General features: G+C 47.9%; 1 protein-coding gene and 1 long non-coding RNA gene across 2 annotated transcripts; both read left to right on the forward strand.

Annotated features, from left to right (window-relative positions):
* Positions 1 to 237: 237 nt before the first annotated feature.
* LOC112240729 (mitochondrial fission regulator 2-like) lies at positions 238 to 16,700 on the forward strand. Its single transcript, XM_042300555.1, has 9 exons — positions 238 to 488; positions 734 to 939; positions 1,154 to 1,258; positions 3,744 to 3,871; positions 6,107 to 6,336; positions 11,185 to 11,512; positions 14,583 to 14,721; positions 15,546 to 15,731; positions 16,656 to 16,700. The coding sequence occupies exons 2-9, from the start codon at positions 868 to 870 to the stop codon at positions 16,698 to 16,700; spliced, it is 1,233 nt and encodes a 410-aa protein (XP_042156489.1). The 5' UTR covers positions 238 to 488; positions 734 to 867.
* A 1,449-nt stretch (positions 16,701 to 18,149) lies between these two features.
* Positions 18,150 to 18,656, forward strand: LOC121840001. The gene is made up of 2 exons (XR_006079305.1): positions 18,150 to 18,564; positions 18,605 to 18,656. It is a non-coding gene; the product is annotated as an uncharacterized LOC121840001 (long non-coding RNA).
* The last annotated feature ends 3,359 nt before the right edge of the window (positions 18,657 to 22,015 follow it).

The following is a 22,015-nucleotide window of genomic DNA, read 5'->3' on the forward strand; positions in this document are numbered from 1 at the left end:
TAAAAAGTGTATTTGTTTAAACATAGCCTACACAATAGCTTTCAATATACCAGTATTTGTGTAAAATACGTCTCTTTTTTTTAACCCTGTGAACTGCACCGGAGTGCAAAAACAAAACAAAACAAAAAACGAGTTTAGCATGTCTTTGTAGGGGGACTCTTATCTTGAAGGAAAATATCTTTGATTGTGCCGCAAGCCTTTTATTCTGACTGCTAGGAGAACGGTCAACTCGTTCACACACAACAACAAAAAATACAAATTTGGTGTGAATATTATTGAAAGCCCCATTGGTTCGAACAGCTGTGGTCACATTGCATGATTCCGCTATTCTGATTGGCGTAGGATTTTCTTCCAATTGAAATGTCCAATCACGGCACGGTTTGCGAGAGTGGCTTTATTTGAGTTCACCTTCTCACTTGTCCGGACACGTGAGCATCCTAGGAGAAGGTTATTTTGTCGCCAGGTATAATTTCTAAATGATCCATGGGGTAAGAGAATATTAACTTTATACCGTTTACACATATAATACAATATTTATTGCTCGCTTGTTTATCATGTTACCGCTTGATGTGTTTTGATGAGGGGTTTTCGGGAATATTGTACTGTATACTGTACTGATAGCTAGGTAACTCTACCAAACGTGCATGAAATGATTACATTATAAGGGATGCGTGTGACCGCCCCCCCCCCCAGGTTTGAATGAGGATGTTTCTGTTTCTTTGACTGTGGTCAGGACTCGCATCCCATGGTGCAACGTGAAACGGGAGTCCTAGCCTGCCGACCGAAGCTGTCAACAGAAAACCTACACCACCACCACCAGTCTTTGCATCCATCATCAGCCAAAACATTCAGAAGGGCTGCTTCCAGATGTCTCTGCTAGAAGATATATTTGATCTGTTGCAAAATGTCCTTGAGTATTTCGGAGTCTCTCCTGACATGGTAAAAAAAAGTTAAATATCACAAATGCAGTGGCTCAATTTATAGGATGCTTGTTTTGAGATTGTACCAAATTTTGAAGAGTGCTTTGTGTGTGTGTGTGTGTGTGTGTGTGTGTGTGTGTGTGTGTGTGTGTGTGTGTGTGTGTGTGTGTGTGTGTGTGTGTGTGTGTGTGTGTGTTGTGTGTGTGTGTGTGTGTGTGTGTGTGTGTGTTAAGCTAATTCCAGTGTGGGAGAGCCAGTTGTGCGGTCAGTACCGTAGCCTGGTGCGGATGATCGGGACCAACCTCCCATTGACCCCGTCTCCACGTATCCACTTCCAGGTCAATATGAATGTAAACTGGTTAATACAGGTCTAGGATCATCTGAAGTAACACATCAGTCTTATCCCTAACCGAACTCTGTAACCGACGACTCTGTAACCGATGACTCTGTAACCGATGACTCACTCTGTAACCGACGACTCAACTCTGTAACCGTGACTCTGTAACTCTGTAACCGTAGACTCTGTACTCTCTGTAACCGTAGACTCTGTAACCGATCTGAACTGACTCTGTAACTCTGTAACCGATGACTCTGTAACCGTCTGTAACCGACGACTCTGTAACCGACGACTCTGTAACTCTCTGTAACCGTGACTCTGTAACCGAGACTCTGACGACACTCTGTAACCGAGACTCTGTAACTAGACTCTGTAACCGTAGACTCTGTAACCGTAGACTCTGTAACCGTAGACTCTGTAACCGACGACTCTGTAACCGACGACTCTGTAACCGTAGACTCTGTAACCGTAGACTCTGTAACCGACGACTCTGTAACCGTAGACTCTGTAACCGACTCTGTAACCGTAGACTCTGTAATCGACGACTCTGTAACCGTAGACTCTGTAACCGACTCTGTAACCGTAGACTCTGTAACCGTAGACTCTGTAACCGACGACTCTGTAACCGACGACTCTGTAACCGACTCTGTAACCGACGACTCTGTAACCGTAGACTCTGTAACCGATCTGTAACCGACTCTGTAACCGACGACTCTGTAACCGACGACTCTGTAACCGACGACTCTGTAACCGACGACTCTGTAACCGACGACTCTGTAACCGACGACTCTGTAACCGACGACTCTGTAACCGACGACTCTGTAACCGACGACTCTGTAACCGTAGACTCTGTAATCGACGACTCTGTAACCGTAGACTCTGTAACCGTAGACTCTGTAACCGTAGACTCTGTAACCGTAGACTCTGTAACCGACGACTCTGTAACCGACGACTCTGTAACCGACGACTCTGTAACCGACGACTCTGTAACCGACGACTCTGTAACCGACTCTGTAACCGACGACTCTGTAACTCTGTAACCGACGACTCTGTAACCGACGACTCTGTAACCGACTCTCTGTAACCGACGACTCTGTAACCGACGACTCTGTAACCGACGACTCTGTAACCGTAGACTCTGTAACCGTAGACTCTGTAACCGTAGACTCTGTAACCGTAGACTCTGTAACCGACGACTCTGTAACCGAGACTCTGTAACCGTAGACTCTGTAACCGTAGACTCTGTAACCGTCTGTAACCGACTCTGTAACCGTAGACTCTGTAACCGTAGACTCTGTAACCGACTACTCTGTAACCGACGACTCTGTAACCGACACTCTGTAACCGACAACTCTGTAACCGACACTCTGTAACCGACGACTCTGTAACCGTAGACTCTGTAACCGTAGACTCTGTAACCGACACTCTGTAACCGTAGACTCTGTAACCGGACTCTGTAACCGACGACTCTGTAACCGACGACTCTGTAACCGACTTCTGGTTCTGTAACCGGTCTGTAACCGACGTCTGTAACCGACGACTCTGTAACCGACTCTGTAACCGCTCTGTAACCGCTCTGTAATCGACTCTGTAACCTCTGTAACAGACTTAACCTCTCTGTAACCGTACTCTGTAACCGACGACTCTGTAACCGCACTCTGTAACCGATACCTGTAACCGACGTCTGTAACCATCTGTAACCGATCTGTAACCGACGACTCTGTAACCGACGACTCTGTAACCGACGACTCCCGACTCTCTGTAACCGACGACTCTGTAACCGACGACTCTGTAACCGATCGACTCTGTAACCGACGACTCTGTAACCGACGACTCTGTAACCGACGACTCTGTAACCGACGACTCTGTAACCGACGACTCTGTAACCGACGACTCTGTAACCGACTCTGTAACCGAGACTCTGTAACCGACGACTCTGTAACCGTAGACTCTGTAACCGTAGACTCTGTAACCGTAGACTCTGTAACCGAGACTCTGTAACCCAGAGATGACTCTGTAACCGGAGACTCTGTAACCGTAGACTCTGTAACCGTAGAACCTCTGTAACCGAGACTCTGTAACCGATCTGTAACCGTAGACTCTGTAACCGAGACTCTGTAACCGACTCTGTAACCGTACTCTGTAACCCAGTCTGTAACCGAGATCTGTAACCGACACTCTGTAACCGAGACTCTGTAACCGTCTCTGTAACCGACTGGTAACCGAACTCTGTAACACTCTGTAACCGACGACTCTGTAACCGTAGACTCTGTAACCGTAGACTCTGTAACCGTAGACTCTGTAACCGTAGACTCTGTAACCGTAGACTCTGTAACCGTAGACTCTGTAACAGACTCCGTAACCGTATGGAGCATCACAACTTCATCTGCTACACATTGAGGTGTATCGTTGTTATGGAGATTGGACCAGAAGACTTCTGGTTCTGTGGTTTGGTCTCACACTCAGCTGGCTCATACTGTCCACAGATTCCTCTACACACCTCCCGACAGCACAGATACCTGGACGTCACCATGGATACCCTCCCCGCTATCCCCTCCTTGGCTGACGTGCTGTGGGTGGCGGAGGATGAGGGAGAACGCTTCACCAAGATCAGGTAGATGGGACCCAGTAGATGTACACAGAGACTCAGATTGGTAGAACCCAGTAGATATACACAGAGACTCAGATTGGTAGAACCCATTAGATATACACAGAGACTCCTCAGACTGGTAGAACCCAGTAGATATACACACAGACTCAGACTGGTAGAACCCAGTAGGTATACACAGAGACTCCTCAGACTAATAGAACCCAGTAGATATACACAGAGACTCCCCAGACTGGTAGAACCCAGTAGATATACACAGAGACTCCTCAGACTGGTAGAACCCAGTAGATATACACAGAGACTCCTCAGACTGGTAGAACCCAGTAGATATACACACAGACTCCTCAGACTGGTAGAACCCAGTAGATATACACACAGACTCCTCAGACTGGTAGAACCCAGTAGATATACACACAGACTCCTCAGACTGGTAGAACCCAGTAGATATACACACAGACTCCTCAGACTGGTAGAACCCAGTAGATATACACACAGACTCCTCAGACTGGTAGAACCCAGTAGATATACACACAGACTCCTCAGACTGGTAGAACCCAGTAGATATACACAGAGACTCCTCAGACTGGTAGAACCCAGTAGATATACACAGAGACTCCTCAGACTGGTAGAACCCAGTAGATATACACAGAGACTCCTCAGACTGGTAGAACCCAGTAGATATACACAGAGACTCAGACTGGTAGAACCCAGTAGATATACACACAGACTCCTCAGACTGGTAGAACCCAGTAGATATACACACAGACTCCTCAGACTGGTAGAACCCAGTTATACACAGAGACTCCTCAGACTGGTAGAACCCAGTGAATACAAGAGACTCCTCAGACTGGTAGAACCCAAATATACACAGAGACTCCTCAGACTGGTGAACCCAGTAGATATACACAGAGACTCAGACTGGTAGAACCCAGTAGATATACACACAGACTCAGACTGGTTAGATATACACATCTCAGACTGGTAGAACCCAGTTATACACAGAGACTCATTAGAACCCAGTGGATATACACAGAGACTCAGACTGGGAACCCAGTGAGATATACACAGAGACTCCCAGACTGGTGAACCCAGTAGATATACACAGAGACTCCTCAGACTGGTAGAACCCAGTAGATATACACAGAGACTCCTCAGACTGGTAGAACCCAGTAGATATACACAGAGACTCCTCAGACTGGTAGAACCCAGTGATATACACAGAGACTCCTCAGACTAATAGAACCCAGTGATATACACAGACTCCTCAGACTGGTAGAACCCAGTAGATATACACAGAGACTCCTCAGACTAATAGAACCCAGTAGATATACACAGAGACTCCTCAGACTAATAGAACCCAGTAGATATACACAGAGACTCCCCAGACTGGTAGAACCCAGTGATATACACAGAGACTCCACCCTGGTGAACCCAGTAGATATACACAGAGACTCAGACTGGTAGAACCCAGTAGATATACACAGAGACTCCTCAGACTGGTAGAACCCAGTAGATATACACACAGACTCCTCAGACTGGTAGAACCCAGTCATATACACAGAGACTCCTCAGACTGGTAGAACCCAGTAGATATACACAGAGACTCCTCAGACTGGTAGAACCCAGTAGATATACACAGACATCCTCAGACTAATAGAACCCAGTAGATATACACAGACTCCTCAGACTGGTAGAACCCAGTAGATATACACAGAGACTCCTCAGACTGGTAAACCCAGTAGATATACACAGAGACTCCTCAGACTGGTAGAACCCAGTAGATATACACAGAGACTCCTCAGACTGGTAGAACCCAGTAGATATACACAGAGACTCAGACTGGTAGAACCCAGTAGATATACACAGAGACTCCTCAGACTGGTAGAACCCAGTAGATATACACAGAGACTCCCAGACTGGTAGAACCCAGTAGATATAGTCACCCTGAGGGTTGTGTGTAGAATCATGGGGATATGTTATTGACATGTCAGAGATGGAGTAGGAGCACCTATCCCAACTGTAAACAAGTTAAGCTAGCTAGCTAGTAATTTTGGCTAACTTGTTGGGTGAAAAGATTAACTTTATTTACTGTTAATTAGCCATCGTAAATCTTTGCAAGCAAACTGAACGCTTCCAAAACGGCAAGGTGTCTCCAATAATGTCTGCTTTCTGAGGGTTGGGACATCTCCGCTTTCCAAAAAGCTTGTTCTCAATCTGTCATTCCTTCTGATCCGATCTCAGGCACCGTGAGCGTCCGTCCCGACAGGGTGCTGTGAGTCGGGGCGACGAGGTGGTGCTGGCCCCTCCACGTCCAGGGGACCCAGGGTTGGCAGCGGTCCGAGCCCAGCCAGGAGACATGATGCTGGGGCACAGATCAGACCCAGTGGCTCTGCGGAAGATCACAGCCCTGGAGGACGAGCTGCTCAAACTACGAGCTCAGATTGCCATGATTGTCACCGCTCCACCCTCAGGTGTCTAAACACACACACACACACCTATCCCAGTCATGGTAAACACACTCACACACACACACACCTATCCCAGTCATGGTAAACACACTCACACACACACACACCTATCCCAGTCATGGTAAACACACACACACACACACACACCTATCCCAGTCATGGTAAACACACACACACACACCTATCCCAGTCATGGTAAACACACACACACACACCTATCCCAGTCATGGTAAACACACACACACACACCTATCCCAGTCATGGTAAACACACACACACACACCTATCCCAGTCATGGTAAACACACACACACACACACACACACCTATCCCAGTCATGGTAAACACACACACACACACACACCTATCCCAGTCATGGTAAACACACACACACACACACACCTATCCCAGTCATGGTAAACACACACACACACACCTATCCCAGTCATGGTAAACACACACACACACACCTATCCCAGTCATGGTAAACACACACACACACACCTATCCCAGTCATGGTAAACACACACACACACACCTATCCCAGTCATGGTAAACACACACACACACACACACCTATCCCAGTCATGGTAAACACACACACACACACCTATCCCAGTCATGGTAAACACACACACACACATACACCTATCCCAGTCATGGTAAACACACACACACACACACCTATCCCAGTCATGGTAAACACACACACACACACCTATCCCAGTCATGGTAAACACACACACACACACCTATCCCAGTCATGGTAAACACACACACACACACACACTATCCCAGTCATGGTAAACACACACACCTATCCCAGTCATGGTAAACACACACACACACACACTATCCCAGTCATGGTAAACACACACACACACACACCTATCCCAGTCATGGTAAACACACACACACACACACTATCCCAGTCATGGTAAACACACACACACACACACCTATCCCAGTCATGGTAAACACACACACACACACCCTATCCCAGTCATGGTAAACACACACACACACACACCTATCCCAGTCATGGTAAACACACACACACACACACCTATCCCAGTCATGGTAAACACACACACACCTATCCCAGTCATGGTAAACACACACACACACACACACACACTATCCCAGTCATGGTAACACACACACACACACACACACACACCTATCCCAGTCATGGTAAACACACACACACACACATGGTAAACACACACACACACACTATCCCAGTCATGGTAAACACACACACACACCTACACCTATCCCAGTCATGGTAAACACACACACACACACACACACCTATCCCAGTCATGGTAAACACACACACACACACCTATCCCAGTCATGGTAAACACACACACACACACCTATCCCAGTCATGGTAAACACACACACACACACACCTATCCCAGTCATGGTAAACACACACACACACACCTATCCCAGTCATGGTAAACACACACACACACACCTATCCCAGTCATGGTAAACACACACACACACACCTATCCCAGTCATGGTAAACACACACACACCTATCCCAGTCATGGTAAACACACACACACACCTATCCAGTCATGGTAAACACACACACACCTATCCCAGTCATGGTAAACACACACACACACACCTATCCCAGTCATGGTAAACACACACACACACCTATCCCAGTCATGGTAAACACACACACACACCTATCCCAGTCATGGTAAACACACACACACACCTATCCCAGTCATGGTAAACACACACACACCTATCCCAGTCATGGTAAACACACACACACCTATCCCAGTCATGGTAAACACACACACACCTATCCCAGTCATGGTAAACACACACACACCTATCCCAGTCATGGTAAACACACACACACCTATCCCAGTCATGGTAAACACACACACACACCTATCCCAGTCATGGTAAACACACACACACCTATCCCAGTCATGGTAAACACACACACACACACCTATCCCAGTCATGGTAAACACACACACACACACCTATCCCAGTCATGGTAAACACACACACACACACCTATCCCAGTCATGGTAAACACACACACACACACACCTATCCCAGTCATGGTAAACACACACACACACACCTATCCCAGTCATGGTAAACACACACACACACACCTATCCCAGTCATGGTAAACACACACACACACACCTATCCCAGTCATGGTAAACACACACACACACACCTATCCCAGTCATGGTAAACACACACACACACACCTATCCCAGTCATGGTAAACACACACACACACACCTATCCCAGTCATGGTAAACACACACACACACACACACCTATCCCAGTCATGGTAAACACACACACACACACCTATCCCAGTCATGGTAAACACACACACACACACACACACACCTATCCCAGTCATGGTAAACACACACACACACACACACCTATCCCAGTCATGGTAAACACACACACACACACCTATCCCAGTCATGGTAAACACACACACACACACCTATCCCAGTCATGGTAAACACACACACACACACCTATCCCAGTCATGGTAAACACACACACACACACCTATCCCAGTCATGGTAAACACACACACACACACACACCTATCCCAGTCATGGTAAACACACACACACACACACCTATCCCAGTCATGGTAAACACACACACACACACACCTATCCCAGTCATGGTAAACACACACACACACACACACACTATCCCAGTCATGGTAAACACACACACACCTATCCCAGTCATGGTAAACACACACACACCTATCCCAGTCATGGTAAACACACACACACCTATCCCAGTCATGGTAAACACACACACACCTATCCCAGTCATGGTAAACACACACACACCTATCCCAGTCATGGTAAACACACACACACACACCTATCCCAGTCATGGTAAACACACACACACACTATCCCAGTCATGGTAAACACACACACACCTATCCCAGTCATGGTAAACACACACACACACACACCTATCCCAGTCATGGTAAACACACACACACCTATCCCAGTCATGGTAAACACACACACACACACCTATCCCAGTCATGGTAAACACACACACACCACACACCTATCCCAGTCATGGTAAACACACACACACACACCTATCCCAGTCATGGTAAACACACACACACACCTATCCCAGTCATGGTAAACACACACACACACACACACCTATCCCAGTCATGGTAAACACACACACACACTATCCCAGTCATGGTAAACACACACACACCTATCCCAGTCATGGTAAACACACACACACCTATCCCAGTCATGGTAAACACACACACACCTATCCCAGTCATGGTAAACACACACACACCTATCCCAGTCATGGTAAACACACACACACCTATCCCAGTCATGGTAAACACACACACACACACCTATCCCAGTCATGGTAAACACACACACACACACCTATCCCAGTCATGGTAAACACACACACACACACCTATCCCAGTCATGGTAAACACACACACACACACCTATCCCAGTCATGGTAAACACACACACACACACCTATCCCAGTCATGGTAAACACACACACACACACACCTATCCCAGTCATGGTAAACACACACACCTATCCCAGTCATGGTAAACACACACACCTATCCCAGTCATGGTAAACACACACACACCTATCCCAGTCATGGTAAACACACACACACACACACACCTATCCCAGTCATGGTAAACACACACACACACACACACCTATCCCAGTCATGGTAAACACACACACACACACCTATCCCAGTCATGGTAAACACACACACACCTATCCCAGTCATGGTAAACACACACACACCTATCCCAGTCATGGTAAACACACACACACCTATCCCAGTCATGGTAAACACACACACACCTATCCCAGTCATGGTAAACACACACACACACACCTATCCCAGTCATGGTAAACACACACACACCACCTATCCCAGTCATGGTAAACACACACACACACACCTATCCCAGTCATGGTAAACACACACACACACCTATCCCAGTCATGGTAAACACACACACACACACCTATCCCAGTCATGGTAAACACACACACACCACCTATCCCAGTCATGGTAAACACACACACACACACACACACCTATCCCAGTCATGGTAAACACACACACACACACACACCTATCCCAGTCATGGTAAACACACACACACCTATCCCAGTCATGGTAAACACACACACACACATCCCAGTCATGGTAAACACACACACACCTATCCCAGTCATGGTAAACACACACACACACACACACCTATCCCAGTCATGGTAAACACACACACACACACCTATCCCAGTCATGGTAAACACACACACACCTATCCCAGTCATGGTAAACACACACACACCTATCCCAGTCATGGTAAACACACACACACCTATCCCAGTCATGGTAAACACACACACACACCTATCCCAGTCATGGTAAACACACACACACACACCTATCCCAGTCATGGTAAACACACACACACACACCTATCCCAGTCATGGTAAACACACACACACACACCTATCCCAGTCATGGTAAACACACACACACACACCTATCCCAGTCATGGTAAACACACACACACACACTATCCCAGTCATGGTAAACACACACACACCTATCCCAGTCATGGTAAACACACACACACCTATCCCAGTCATGGTAAACACACACACACCTATCCCAGTCATGGTAAACACACTCATTCCTCTTTTATGAAAGTGATACACCAGACTTATCGTTTGTTCACCCTTTTCTCTCCCTCCTTTTCCTGTCGTCCCGGTCCAGCCCATTCCCAGAACCTTCCAGGTACCCCTGGAATGTCCCCTGCCTCTGTCCTCACCTCCACCCCTTGTCGCCCTCCACCTCCTCCCTGTCCTCCTCCACCTCCTCCCTGTCCTCCTCCACCCAGCTCCTCTGTTGGTCTGTCTGCGGTGGAGAATCTAATCCAGCAGGGCAGGGAGGCCGGTAAAGGTCATGCCCAGGGGAAGAGCCATGAGGCTGGGCAGGTTGGACTACTACAGTCCCAGGATAAGGCAGTAGGACAGGGCCCGGTCCCCACCATGCTGGATGTACTGAATGAACTGAACCAGGTGAAACTGCGCTCCGTGCAGAGGTAAGCATGGACACTAAGGCACGTCACTGTGCTGGAGTCAAGTCTACAACTCTGAGAGCCTGTCTGTCTATAGCAGCAGATCTGCCAAGCTGCAAGCCTTTTGCGGTGAAATCAAATGTTATTGGTCCATATTTAACAATGTTATTGGTCACATACACATATTCAACAGCAATTACAGCTGTAAGTCTCTTGGGGTATGTCTCTATAAGCTTGGCACATCTAGCCACTGGGATTTTTGCCCATTCTTCAAGGTAAAACTACTTCAGCTCCTTCACGTTGGATGGGTTCTGCTGGTCTACAGCAATCTTTAAGTCATACCACAGATTCTCAATTGGATTGAGGTCTGGGCTTTGACTAGGCCATTCCAAGACATTTCAATGCTTCCCCTTAAACCACTGGAGTGTTGCTTTAGCAGTATGCTTAGGGCCATTGTCCTGCTGGAAGGTGAACCTCCGTTCACCAAATGTGTTTGCTTATTTCTTTCTTTAAGCAATGGCTTTTTTTCTGGCCACTCTTACGTAAACCCTAGCTCTGTGGAGTGTACGGCTTAAAGTGGTCCTATGGACAGATAGGGTCTCCTTCAGGGTAATTTTGGTCCCTTTGTTGCCTCTGATTAATGCCCTCCTTGCCTGGTCCGTGAGTTTTGGTGGGCGGCCCTCTCTTGGCAGGTTCTTTCCATTTTTTTAAATAATGGTTTTATGGATTTTATTTAGTCGGCCACCAATTGTGCAAGTTCTCCCACTTAAAAAGATGAGAGGCCTGTAATTTTCATCATAGGTACACTTCAACTATGACAGACAAAATGAGACAAAAAAATCCAGAAAATCACATTGTAGGATTTTTTAAAATTAATTTATTAGCAAATTATGGTGTATATAGTTGAAGTCGGAAGTTTACATACTTATGTTGGAGTCAGTAACTGCTTGATATCATGGGAAAATCAAAAGAAATCAGCCAAGACCTCAGAAAAATAATTGTAGACCTCCACAAGTCTGGTTCATCCTTGGGAGCAATTTCCAAACGCCTGAAGGTACCACATTCATCTGTACAAACAATAGTACGCAAGTATAAACACCATGAGACCACACAGCCGTCATACCGCTCAGGAAGGAGACGCGTTCTGTCTCCTAGAGATGAACGTACTTTGGTGTGAAAAGTGAAAATCAATCCCAGAACAACAGCAATGGACCTTGTGAAGATGCTGGAGAAAACAGGTACAAAAGTATCTATATCTACAGTAAAACAAGTCCTATATCGACATAACCTGAAAGGCCGCTCAGCAAGGAAGAAGCCACTGCTCCAAAACCTCCATAAAAAAGCCAGACTACAGTTTGCAACTGCACATGGGGACAAAGATCGTACTTTTTGGAGAAATGTCCTCTGGTCTGATGAAACAAAAATAGAACTGTTTGGCCATAATGAACATCGTTATGTTTGGAGGTAAAAGGGGGAGGCTTGCAAGCCAAAGAACACCATCCCAACCGTGAAGCACGGGGGTGGTAGCATCATGTTGTGGGGTGCTTCGCTGCAGGAGGGACTGGTGCACTTCACAAAATAGATGGCATCATGAGGAGGGGAAATTATGAGATGTTGCTTCAATATATCCACAAGACATCAGTCAGGAAGTTACAGCCTGGTCGCAAATGTGTCTTCCAAATGGACAACGACCCCAAGTATACTTCCAAAGTTGTGGGAAAATGGTTTAAGGATAACAAAGTCAAGGTATTGGAGTGGCCATCACAAAGCCCTGACCTCAATCCCATAGAACATTTGTGGGAAGAACTGAAAAGGTGTGTGTGCGCAAGGAGGCCTACAAACCTGACTCAGTTACACCAGCTCTGTCAGGAGGAATGGGCCAAAATTCACCCAACTTTTTGTGGGAAACTTGTGGAAGGCTACCCGAAACATTTGACCCAAGTTAAGTTCAGCTGTGTGTGTATGTGTGTATATATGTTGGAAAATATATTATATATATATTCCAACATTCTATTGGTTGCAAGAATTGAAAAATGATACATTTTGGTACTGTGTTTGATATCATTTTAAGACTCTTGGTTTCAGGAAATGGCAGTTACAGGTTGATTTTATTCTAAAAAGAGAATAACTTACAAAATGCTCCAACTTCCTGAGGGGGAAGTTGACTGACCTCCCCCTAGCCAACCTCAGGCCCGAGGGGGAAGTTGACTGACCTCCCCCTAGCCAACCTCAGGCCCGAGGGGGAAGTTGACTGACCCCCCCCTCCCCTAGCTAACCTCAGGCCCGAGGGGGAAGTTGACTGACCTCCCCTAGCCAACCTCAGGCCCGAGGGGGAAGTTGACTGACCTCCCCTAGCCAACCTCAGGCCTGAGGGGAAGTTGACTGACCTCCCCTAGCCAACCTCAGGCCCGAGGGGGAAGTTGACTGACCTCCCCTAGCCAACCTCAGGCCCGAGGGGGAAGTTGACTGACCTCCCCTAGCCAACCTCAGGCCCGAGGGGAAGTTGACTGACCTCCCCTAGCCAACCTCAGGCCCGAGGGGGAAGTTGACTGACCTCCCCTAGCCAACCTCAGGCCCGAGGGGAAGTTGACTGACCTCCCCTAGCCAACCTCAGGCCCGAGGGGAAGTTGACTGACCTCCCCTAGCCAACCTCAGGCCCGAGGGGGAAGTTGACTGACCTCCCCCTAGCCAACCTCAGGCCCGAGGGGAAGTTGACTGACCTCCCCTAGCCAACCTCAGGCCCGAGGGGAAGTTGACTGACCTCCCCTAGCCAACCTCAGGCCCGAGGGGGAAGTTGACTGACCTCCCCTCAGGCCCGAGAGGGAAGTGGACCTCCCTAGGGCCCGAGGGGGAAGTTGACTGACCTCCCCTAGCCAACCTCAGGCCCGAGGGGCAAGTTGAGACCTCCCTAGCCAACCTCAGGCCCGAGGGGGAAGTGGACTGACCTCCCTAGCCAACCTCAGGCCCGAGGGGCAAGTTGACTGACCTCCCTAGCCAACCTCAGGCCCGACCCTCCCCTAGCCAACCTCAGGCCCGAGGGGAAGTGGACAGGGCCCGAGGGGGAAGTTGACTGACCTCCCCTAGCCAACCTCAGGCCCGAGGGGGAAGTGGACCCTCCCCTAGCCAACCTCAGGCCCGAGGGGAAGTGGACTGACCTGCCAACCTCAGGCCTGATTGGGAAGTGGAACCCCCTCAGGCTTGAGGGGGAAGTTGACCCCCCTAGCCAACCTCAGGCCCGAGGGGAAGTTGACTGACCTCCCCTAGCCAACCTCAGGCCCGAGGGGGAAGTTGACTGACCTCCCCTAGCTAACCTCAGGCCCGAGGGGGAAGTGGACTGACCTCCCCTAGCCAACCTCAGGCCCGAGGGGGAAGTGGACTGACCTCCCCTAGCCAACCTCAGGCCCGAGGGGGAAGTGGACTGACCTCCCCTAGCCAACCTCAGGCCCGAGGGGGAAGTTGACTGACCTCCCCCCCTAGCCTACCTCAGGCCTGAGGGGAAGTTGATTGACCCCCCTAGCCGACCTCAGGCCTGCATCAGCCCTGAACATGTCAAACATATTTCTAGTTAGCTACTGAAGCTATATTCCCAAGTTCCCATATGTCTATGTAGCCTGCCATTTCTCCTGAGGAAGTCTTCTGTCAACATCATTATTAGGTTTAGGAGGTGCAGTTGCCTCTGATTGGAGGTGTGGGTGTCACATGTGCAGCATGGGTGGGGGGTGGTTCTCATAATAAATTATCCAAGGTCTGATGCATGTCCTGGTTTTAAAGCATAGCTCTTCCGGGCCCTGGAGAAGGGCCCTGTTAATAAGTTGTGCACTAATTAAGAGGGGGTGCCATTTGCCTGTCTGGCAAGAAAATCTGTCACAATGGCCGCGTTTGAGAGCGTCAAAACCATGATGCATCATGGGTAAACTGTGACTGACTGATCTAGAAATAATAATGAGTAGTTATTTACGATGCGAGGGGTGTGTGTGTGTGGAACAAACCCACTCATTAACTGGTACTGAATGCTATGTAGTTGTTTTTAGTGTCTTGCGTTTGCCCCAACCTCCAGGTCGCCCGGGGAACGCCGGTGCGGAGGAGGCGGAGCAAGGGCGCGGCGTTGCTAAGCGACCCGGCCTCCATGATTGCCGAGGCCCTGAGGAGGAAGTTCGCCCACCGTCGCCTCGACGACTCGTACGACAAAGAGAACCGCTCGGTAGAGCTCTCGCCGTTCGGCAGCCCCGATACATCGCCCTGTGTAAGTACAGAACCACGTTTACAAACTGTAACCCAGGCTGTTAGGAGAGACCGTCCCAGGCTGTTAGGAGAGACCGTCCCAGGCTGTTAGGAGAGACCGTCCCAGGCTGTTAGGAGAGACCGTCCCAGGCTGTTAGGAGAGACCGTCCCAGGCTGTTAGGAGAGACCGTCCCAGGCTGTTAGGAGAGACCGTCCCAGGCTGTTAGGAGAGACCGTCCCAGGCTGTTAGGAGACCGAGGCTGTTAGGAGAGACCGTCCCAGGCTGTTAGGAGAGACCGTCCCAGGCTGTTAGGAGAGTCCGTCCCAGGCTGTTAGGAGAGACCGTCCCAGGCTGTTAGGAGAGACCGTCCCAGGCTGTTAGGAGAGACCGTCCCAGGCTGTTAGGAGAGACCGTCCCAGGCTGTTAGGAGAGACCGTCCCAGGCTGTTAGGAGAGACCGTCCCAGGCTGTTAGGAGAGACCGTCCCAGGCTGTTAGGAGAGACCGTCCCAGGCTGTTAGGAGAGACCGTCCCAGGCTGTTAGGAGAGACCGTCCCAGGCTGTTAGGAGAGACCGTCCCAGGCTGTTAGGAGAGACCGTCCCAGGCTGTTAGGAGAGACCGTCCCAGGCTGTTAGGAGAGACCGTCCCAGGCTGTTAGGAGACCGTCCCAGGCTGTTAGGAGAGACCGTCCCAGGCTGTTAGGAGAGACCGTCCCAGGCTGTTAGGAGAGACCGTCCCAGGCTGTTAGGAGAGACCGTCCCAGGCTGTTAGGAGAGACCGTCCCAGGCTGTTAGGAGAGACCGTCCCAGGCTGTTAGGAGAGACAGTCCCAGGCTGTTAGGAGAGACCGTCCCAGGCTGTTAGGAGAAAAGTAGTGCACTATGTAGGGAACAGGGCACCTTTTTTTCTTCATCTTATCTGGTCACTTGACCTGTCTTTTGTTTTAGATCCCCCAGCAGTCCAAGCGCAGCCAGGGACGACTCCACCTGTGACCTCTGACCTCCAAGGTCAACTAAACCAGCAGCCAACCGGGAACACCGATGCCTCCCCGCCGACTACTATGGCAACTGCTGACTGAGTGTGCGTCCCAATAATACCTCCTTTCTCTCGAAGTGTACACTTGTTCGCTACTTTTAGATTAGGGAAGTGAACAATTTAGGAGGAAGGAGAGATCATTGGGATACAGCCCAGGTCTGTTCATTTTATTTGTTTGTTCGTCCATTTGTCACCGTGTTCTGTTGTTCTATGATGCGTCCCATCAGGTATTGTTTATATAAAGGGACCATTGATATTGAGTGTAATTGATTTGCATGTAGTCATTTTAATTGTGTATATATTTAGCTGTAAATACACTATGTGACCAAAAGTATGTGGACACCTTATCCAACATCTCATTCTAAAATCATGGTCATTAATATAGAGTTGGTCCCCCCTATAACAGCCTCTACTCTTCTGGGAAGGCTTTCCACTAGATGTAGGAACATTGCTGCTATAACAGCCTCCACTCTTCTGGGAAGGCTTTCCACTAGATGTTGGAACATTGCTGCTATAACAGCCTCCACTCTTCTGGGAAGGCTTTCCACTAGATGTAGGAACATTGCTGCTATAACAGCCTCCACTCTTCTGGGAAGGCTTTCCACTAGATGTAGGAACATTGCTGCTTTCCACTAGATGTAGGAACATATAACAGCCTCCACTCTTCTGGGAAGGCTTTCCACTAGATGTTGGAACATTGCTGCAGTGACATGCTTCCATGGCTCTCATTCATCACAAAGGTGTTTGATGGGGTTGAGGTCAGGGCTCTGTGCCGGCCAGTTAAGTTCTTCCACACCGATCTCAACAAACCATTTCGGTTTGGACCTCGCTTTGTGCACGGGGGCATTGTCATGCTGAAACAGGAAAGGGCCTTCCCCAAACTGTTGCCACAAAGTTGGAAACACAGAATCTTCTAGAATGTTGTTGTATGCTGTAGCGTTAAGATTTCCCTTCACTGGAACTAAGGGGCCTGAACCATAAAAACCAGCCCCAGACCATTATTCCTCCTCCACCAAACGTTACAGTTGGCACTATGCATTAGGGTAGGTAGCGTTGTCCTGACATCCGCCAAACCCAGATTCTTCTGTCGGACTGCCAAGATGGTGAAGCGTGATTCATCACTCCAGAGAACGTGTTTCCACTGCTCCAGAGTCCAATGGCAGTGAGCTTTACACCACTCCAGCCTATGCTTGGCATTTTGGTGATCTTAGACTCGGTGGTCTTGTTCTATGAGCTTGTGTGGCCTACCACTTCACAGCTGAGCCGTTGTTGCTCCTAGACATTTCCACCACCAGGGCAGCTCTAACAGGGCAGAAATTTGACACAATGATTTGTTGGAAAGGTGGCATCCTGTGACGGTGCCACGCCGAAAGTCAGTGAGCTCTTCAGTACGGGTCATTCTACTACCAATGTTTGTCTATGGAGATTGCATGGCAGTGTGCTCGGTTTTATATACCTGTCAGCAACGGATTTAGCTGAAATAGCTGAATTCAATCATTTGAAGGGGTGTCCACATACTTTTGTATATTTGGTCCAGTTGAATGATTTCTATTATCTAGGATTTCTGGGTCATATTCATTAGTGCACACTGTAGCAAAACCTTTTGCCACGGATAACAAAAACGAGCCTATCTTATTGGACAACCTTAGCTTCTACCTACCTACCTCCCTTGTACAATTTGAAAGTAATGATCTATTATTATAATATGGACAGACTGCTCTCTACTCTTATCAAAATACTCTTTTGTTTTATGCGTTCTTATGCTCTGTGACCCCTGACCCCACCAAAACAAATGCCTAAACTCTTTGTCGGTGCAGTGAGGTACTAGTCACACCAAAATTAACTTTGTCTGTGCAGTGAGGTACTAGTCACACCAAAATTAACTTTGTCTGTGCAGTGAGGTACTAGTCACACCAAAATTAACTTTGTCTGTGCAGTGAGGTACTAGTCACACCAAAATGAACTTTGTCTGTGCAGTGAGGTACTAGTCACACCAAAATGAACTTTGTCTGTGCAGTGAGGTACTAGTCACACCAAAAGGAACTGGGGGGGGTTAGGACATGTTATTGATATACAGTACCAGTCAACAGTTTAGAACACATACTCATTCCAGGGTTTTTCTTTATTTGTACTATTTTCTAATGTAGAATAATAGTGAAGACATCAAAACTATGAGGTAACACATATGGAATCATGTAGTAGCCAAAAAACGTATTCCCTCCATCCCTGTTTAAGGTAGAAGGGGAGAGCGAGGGCTGAATGCCAAATCACTCCCTTTCCCTCAGCCCTCCATTTGCACGTTCACGCTCGCCTCTGACATTTGCACAAGTGTCCCAAAGCTGAGGGAGTGAAAATTATCGAGGGTGTAGGGGCTCATTGGACCTCAGATCGCCACTTTGACAAAGCCAGCTAGGATTAAGAGCAAAGTGATATCCCAACATGCACTGCAATATCTTTGTGCAATTTCAATAAATAAAAAAATGGAGAGGCATGCATAATTATATGCCACGTGCATTTGTTTACGTCTGATTTTGTGACCTGGGATTTGTTGATTTGAGTTTCATGTTTGTTTTATTATCTAAAGGTGGATCATGAAAGTGCATCATTAAAGTCAGAAGTCTTGAAGTTGAAGGTGTATTAATCACCTCTCCACTCTCTGGAAGTCTGAGTTTAGTCAGCAACATGACAGCTGAGGGCCCTCTGAGTTTAGTCAGCAACATGACAGCTGAGGGCCCTCTGAGTTTAGTCAGCAACATGACAGCTGAGGGCCCTCTGAGTTTAGTCAGCAACATGACAGCTGAGGGCCCTCCAGCAGCGAGTTGGTAGGACCGAGGAGGTGGTTTGGGTTGATTTCCTGATGGGTACTAACTCAATCCAGGTTAATTGTGAAAGATAACATGAATGGGGTCTATTATACTTCCCATATGACACCCTGTTCTCTATAGTGGGGCGGCAGGGTAGCCTAGTGGTTAGAGTGTAGGGGCGGCAGGGTAGCCTAGTGGTTAGAGTGTAGAGGCGGCAGGGTAGCCTAGTGGTTAGAGTGTAGGGGCGGCAGGGTAGCCTAGTGGTTAGAGTGTAGGGGCGGCAGGGTAGCCTAGTGGTTAGAGTGTAGAGGGGGGCAGGGTAGCCTAGTGGTTAGAGTGTAGGGGCGGCAGGGTAGCCTAGTGGTTAGAGTGTAGGGGCGGCAGGGTAGCCTAGTGGTTAGAGTGTAGGGGCGGCAGGGTAGCCTAGTGGTTAGAGTGTAGAGGTGGCAGGGTAGCCTAGTGGTTAGAGTGTAGAGGGGGCAGGGTAGCCTAGTGGTTAGAGTGTAGAGGCGGCAGGGTAGCCTAGTGGTTAGAGTGTAGAGGTGGCAGGGTAGCCTAGTGGTTAGAGTGTAGAGGGGGCAGGGTAGCCTAGTGGTTAGAGTGTAGAGGCGGCAGGGTAGCCTAGTGGTTAGAGTGTTGGACTAGTAACCGAAAGGTTGCTGGATCGAATCCCCCGACGCGGACAAGGTACAACTCTGTCATTCTGCCCCTGAACAGGCAGTTAACCCACTGTTCCTAGGCCGTCATTGAAAATAAGAATTTGTTCTTAACTGACTTGCCTAGTAAAATAAACGTAAGTAGTGTCAAGGCTCTGGTCAACAGTAGTGCACTAAATAGGGAATAGGGTTCTATAGGGCTCTGGTCAACAGTAGTGCACTATATAGGGAATAGGGTTCTGGTATATAGTAGTGCACTATATAGGGAATAGGGTTCTGGTATATAGTAGTGCACTATATAGGGAATATGGCTCTGGTATATAGTAGTGCACTATATAGGGAATAGGGTTCTATAGGGCTCTGGTCTATAGTAGTGCACTATATAGGGAATAGGGTTAATTATGGGCTCTGGTCTATAGTAGTGCACTATATAGGGAATAGGGTTCTATAGGGTTCTGGTCTATAGTAGTGTACTATATAGGGAATAGGGTTCTATAGGGCTCTGGTCTAAAGTAGTACCACTATATAGGGAATAGGGTTCTATAGGGTTCTGGTCTAAAGTAGTTCACTATATAGGGGATAGGGTTCTATAGGGCTCTGGTATATAGTAGTGCACTATATAGGGAATAGGGTTCTATAGGGCTCTGGTCTAAAGTAGTACCACTATATAGGGGATAGGGTTCTATAGGGCTCTGGTATATAGTAGTGCACTATATAGGGAATAGGGTTCTATAGGGCTCTGGTCTAAAGTAGTACCACTATATAGGGAATAGGGTTCTATAGGGCTCTGGTCTAAAGTAGTACCACTATATAGGGGATAGGGTTCTATAGGGCTCTGGTATATAGTAGTTCACTATATAGGGGATAGGGTTCTATAGGGCTCTGGTATATAGTAGTGCACTATATAGGGGATAGGGTTCTATAGGGCTCTGGTATATAGTAGTGCACTATATAGGGAATAGGGTTCTATAGGGCTCTGGTCTAAAGTAGTACCACTATATAGGGAATAGGGTTCTATAGGGCTCTGGTCTAAAGTAGTACCACTATATAGGGATAGGGTTCTATAGGGCTCTGGTATATAGTAGTTCACTATATAGGGGATAGGGTTCTATAGGGCTCTGGTATATAGTAGTGCACTATATAGGGATAGGGTTCTATAGGGCTCTGGTATATAGTAGTGCACTATATAGGGAATAGGGTTCTATAGGGCTCTGGTCTAAAGTAGTACCACTATATAGGGGATAGGGTTCTATAGGGCTCTGGTATATAGTAGTGCACTATATAGGGAATAGGGTTCTATAGGCCTCTGGTCTAATGTAGTACCACTATATAGGAAATAAGGTGCCATTTGACATGGTCTTACTAAATGTAGACATTCATCAACTGTCATTTTTCAAACAAAATAAACAAGTTTACCTGAAAGGTGGTCAAACGCAGTCGGGGAGGAATCATTTTAATTTATAATGAGTCAATCAACACTGAAGTAGAACACTGAGCCATGACTGTCCACTAGATGGCGGTAGAGTCTCACTATGATCAGAGAGAGAAGTCAAACACAGTCTGGCTGCTTAGGTCCTCTACTGCTGTGTAGACTGGCTGCTTAGGTCCTCTACTGCTGTGTGTAGACTGGCTGCTTAGGTCCTCTACTGCTGTGTAGACTGGCTGCTTAGGTCCACTACTGCTGTGTGTAGACTGGCTGCTTAGGTCCTCTACTGCTGTGTAGACTGGCTGCTTAGGTCCACTACTGCTGTGTGTAGACTGGCTGCTTAGGTCCACTCTACTGCTGTGTAGACTGGCTGCTTAGGTCTACTA

This window comes from Oncorhynchus tshawytscha, linkage group LG18 (genome assembly GCF_018296145.1).
Source record: "Oncorhynchus tshawytscha isolate Ot180627B linkage group LG18, Otsh_v2.0, whole genome shotgun sequence".
NCBI classification, from domain to species: domain Eukaryota; kingdom Metazoa; phylum Chordata; class Actinopteri; order Salmoniformes; family Salmonidae; genus Oncorhynchus; species Oncorhynchus tshawytscha.

Coding starts and splice junctions, on each gene's coding strand:
- LOC112240729 (XM_042300555.1), top strand. CDS start 868: ATGTCTCTGCTAGAAGATATATTTGATCTGTTGCAAAATGTCCTTGAG. Junction 3,872..6,106: donor GAACGCTTCACCAAGATCAG/GTAGATGGGACC, acceptor ATCCGATCTCAG/GCACCGTGAGCGTCCGTCCC. Junction 15,732..16,655: donor GCCCCGATACATCGCCCTGT/GTAAGTACAGAA, acceptor CTTTTGTTTTAG/ATCCCCCAGCAGTCCAAGCG.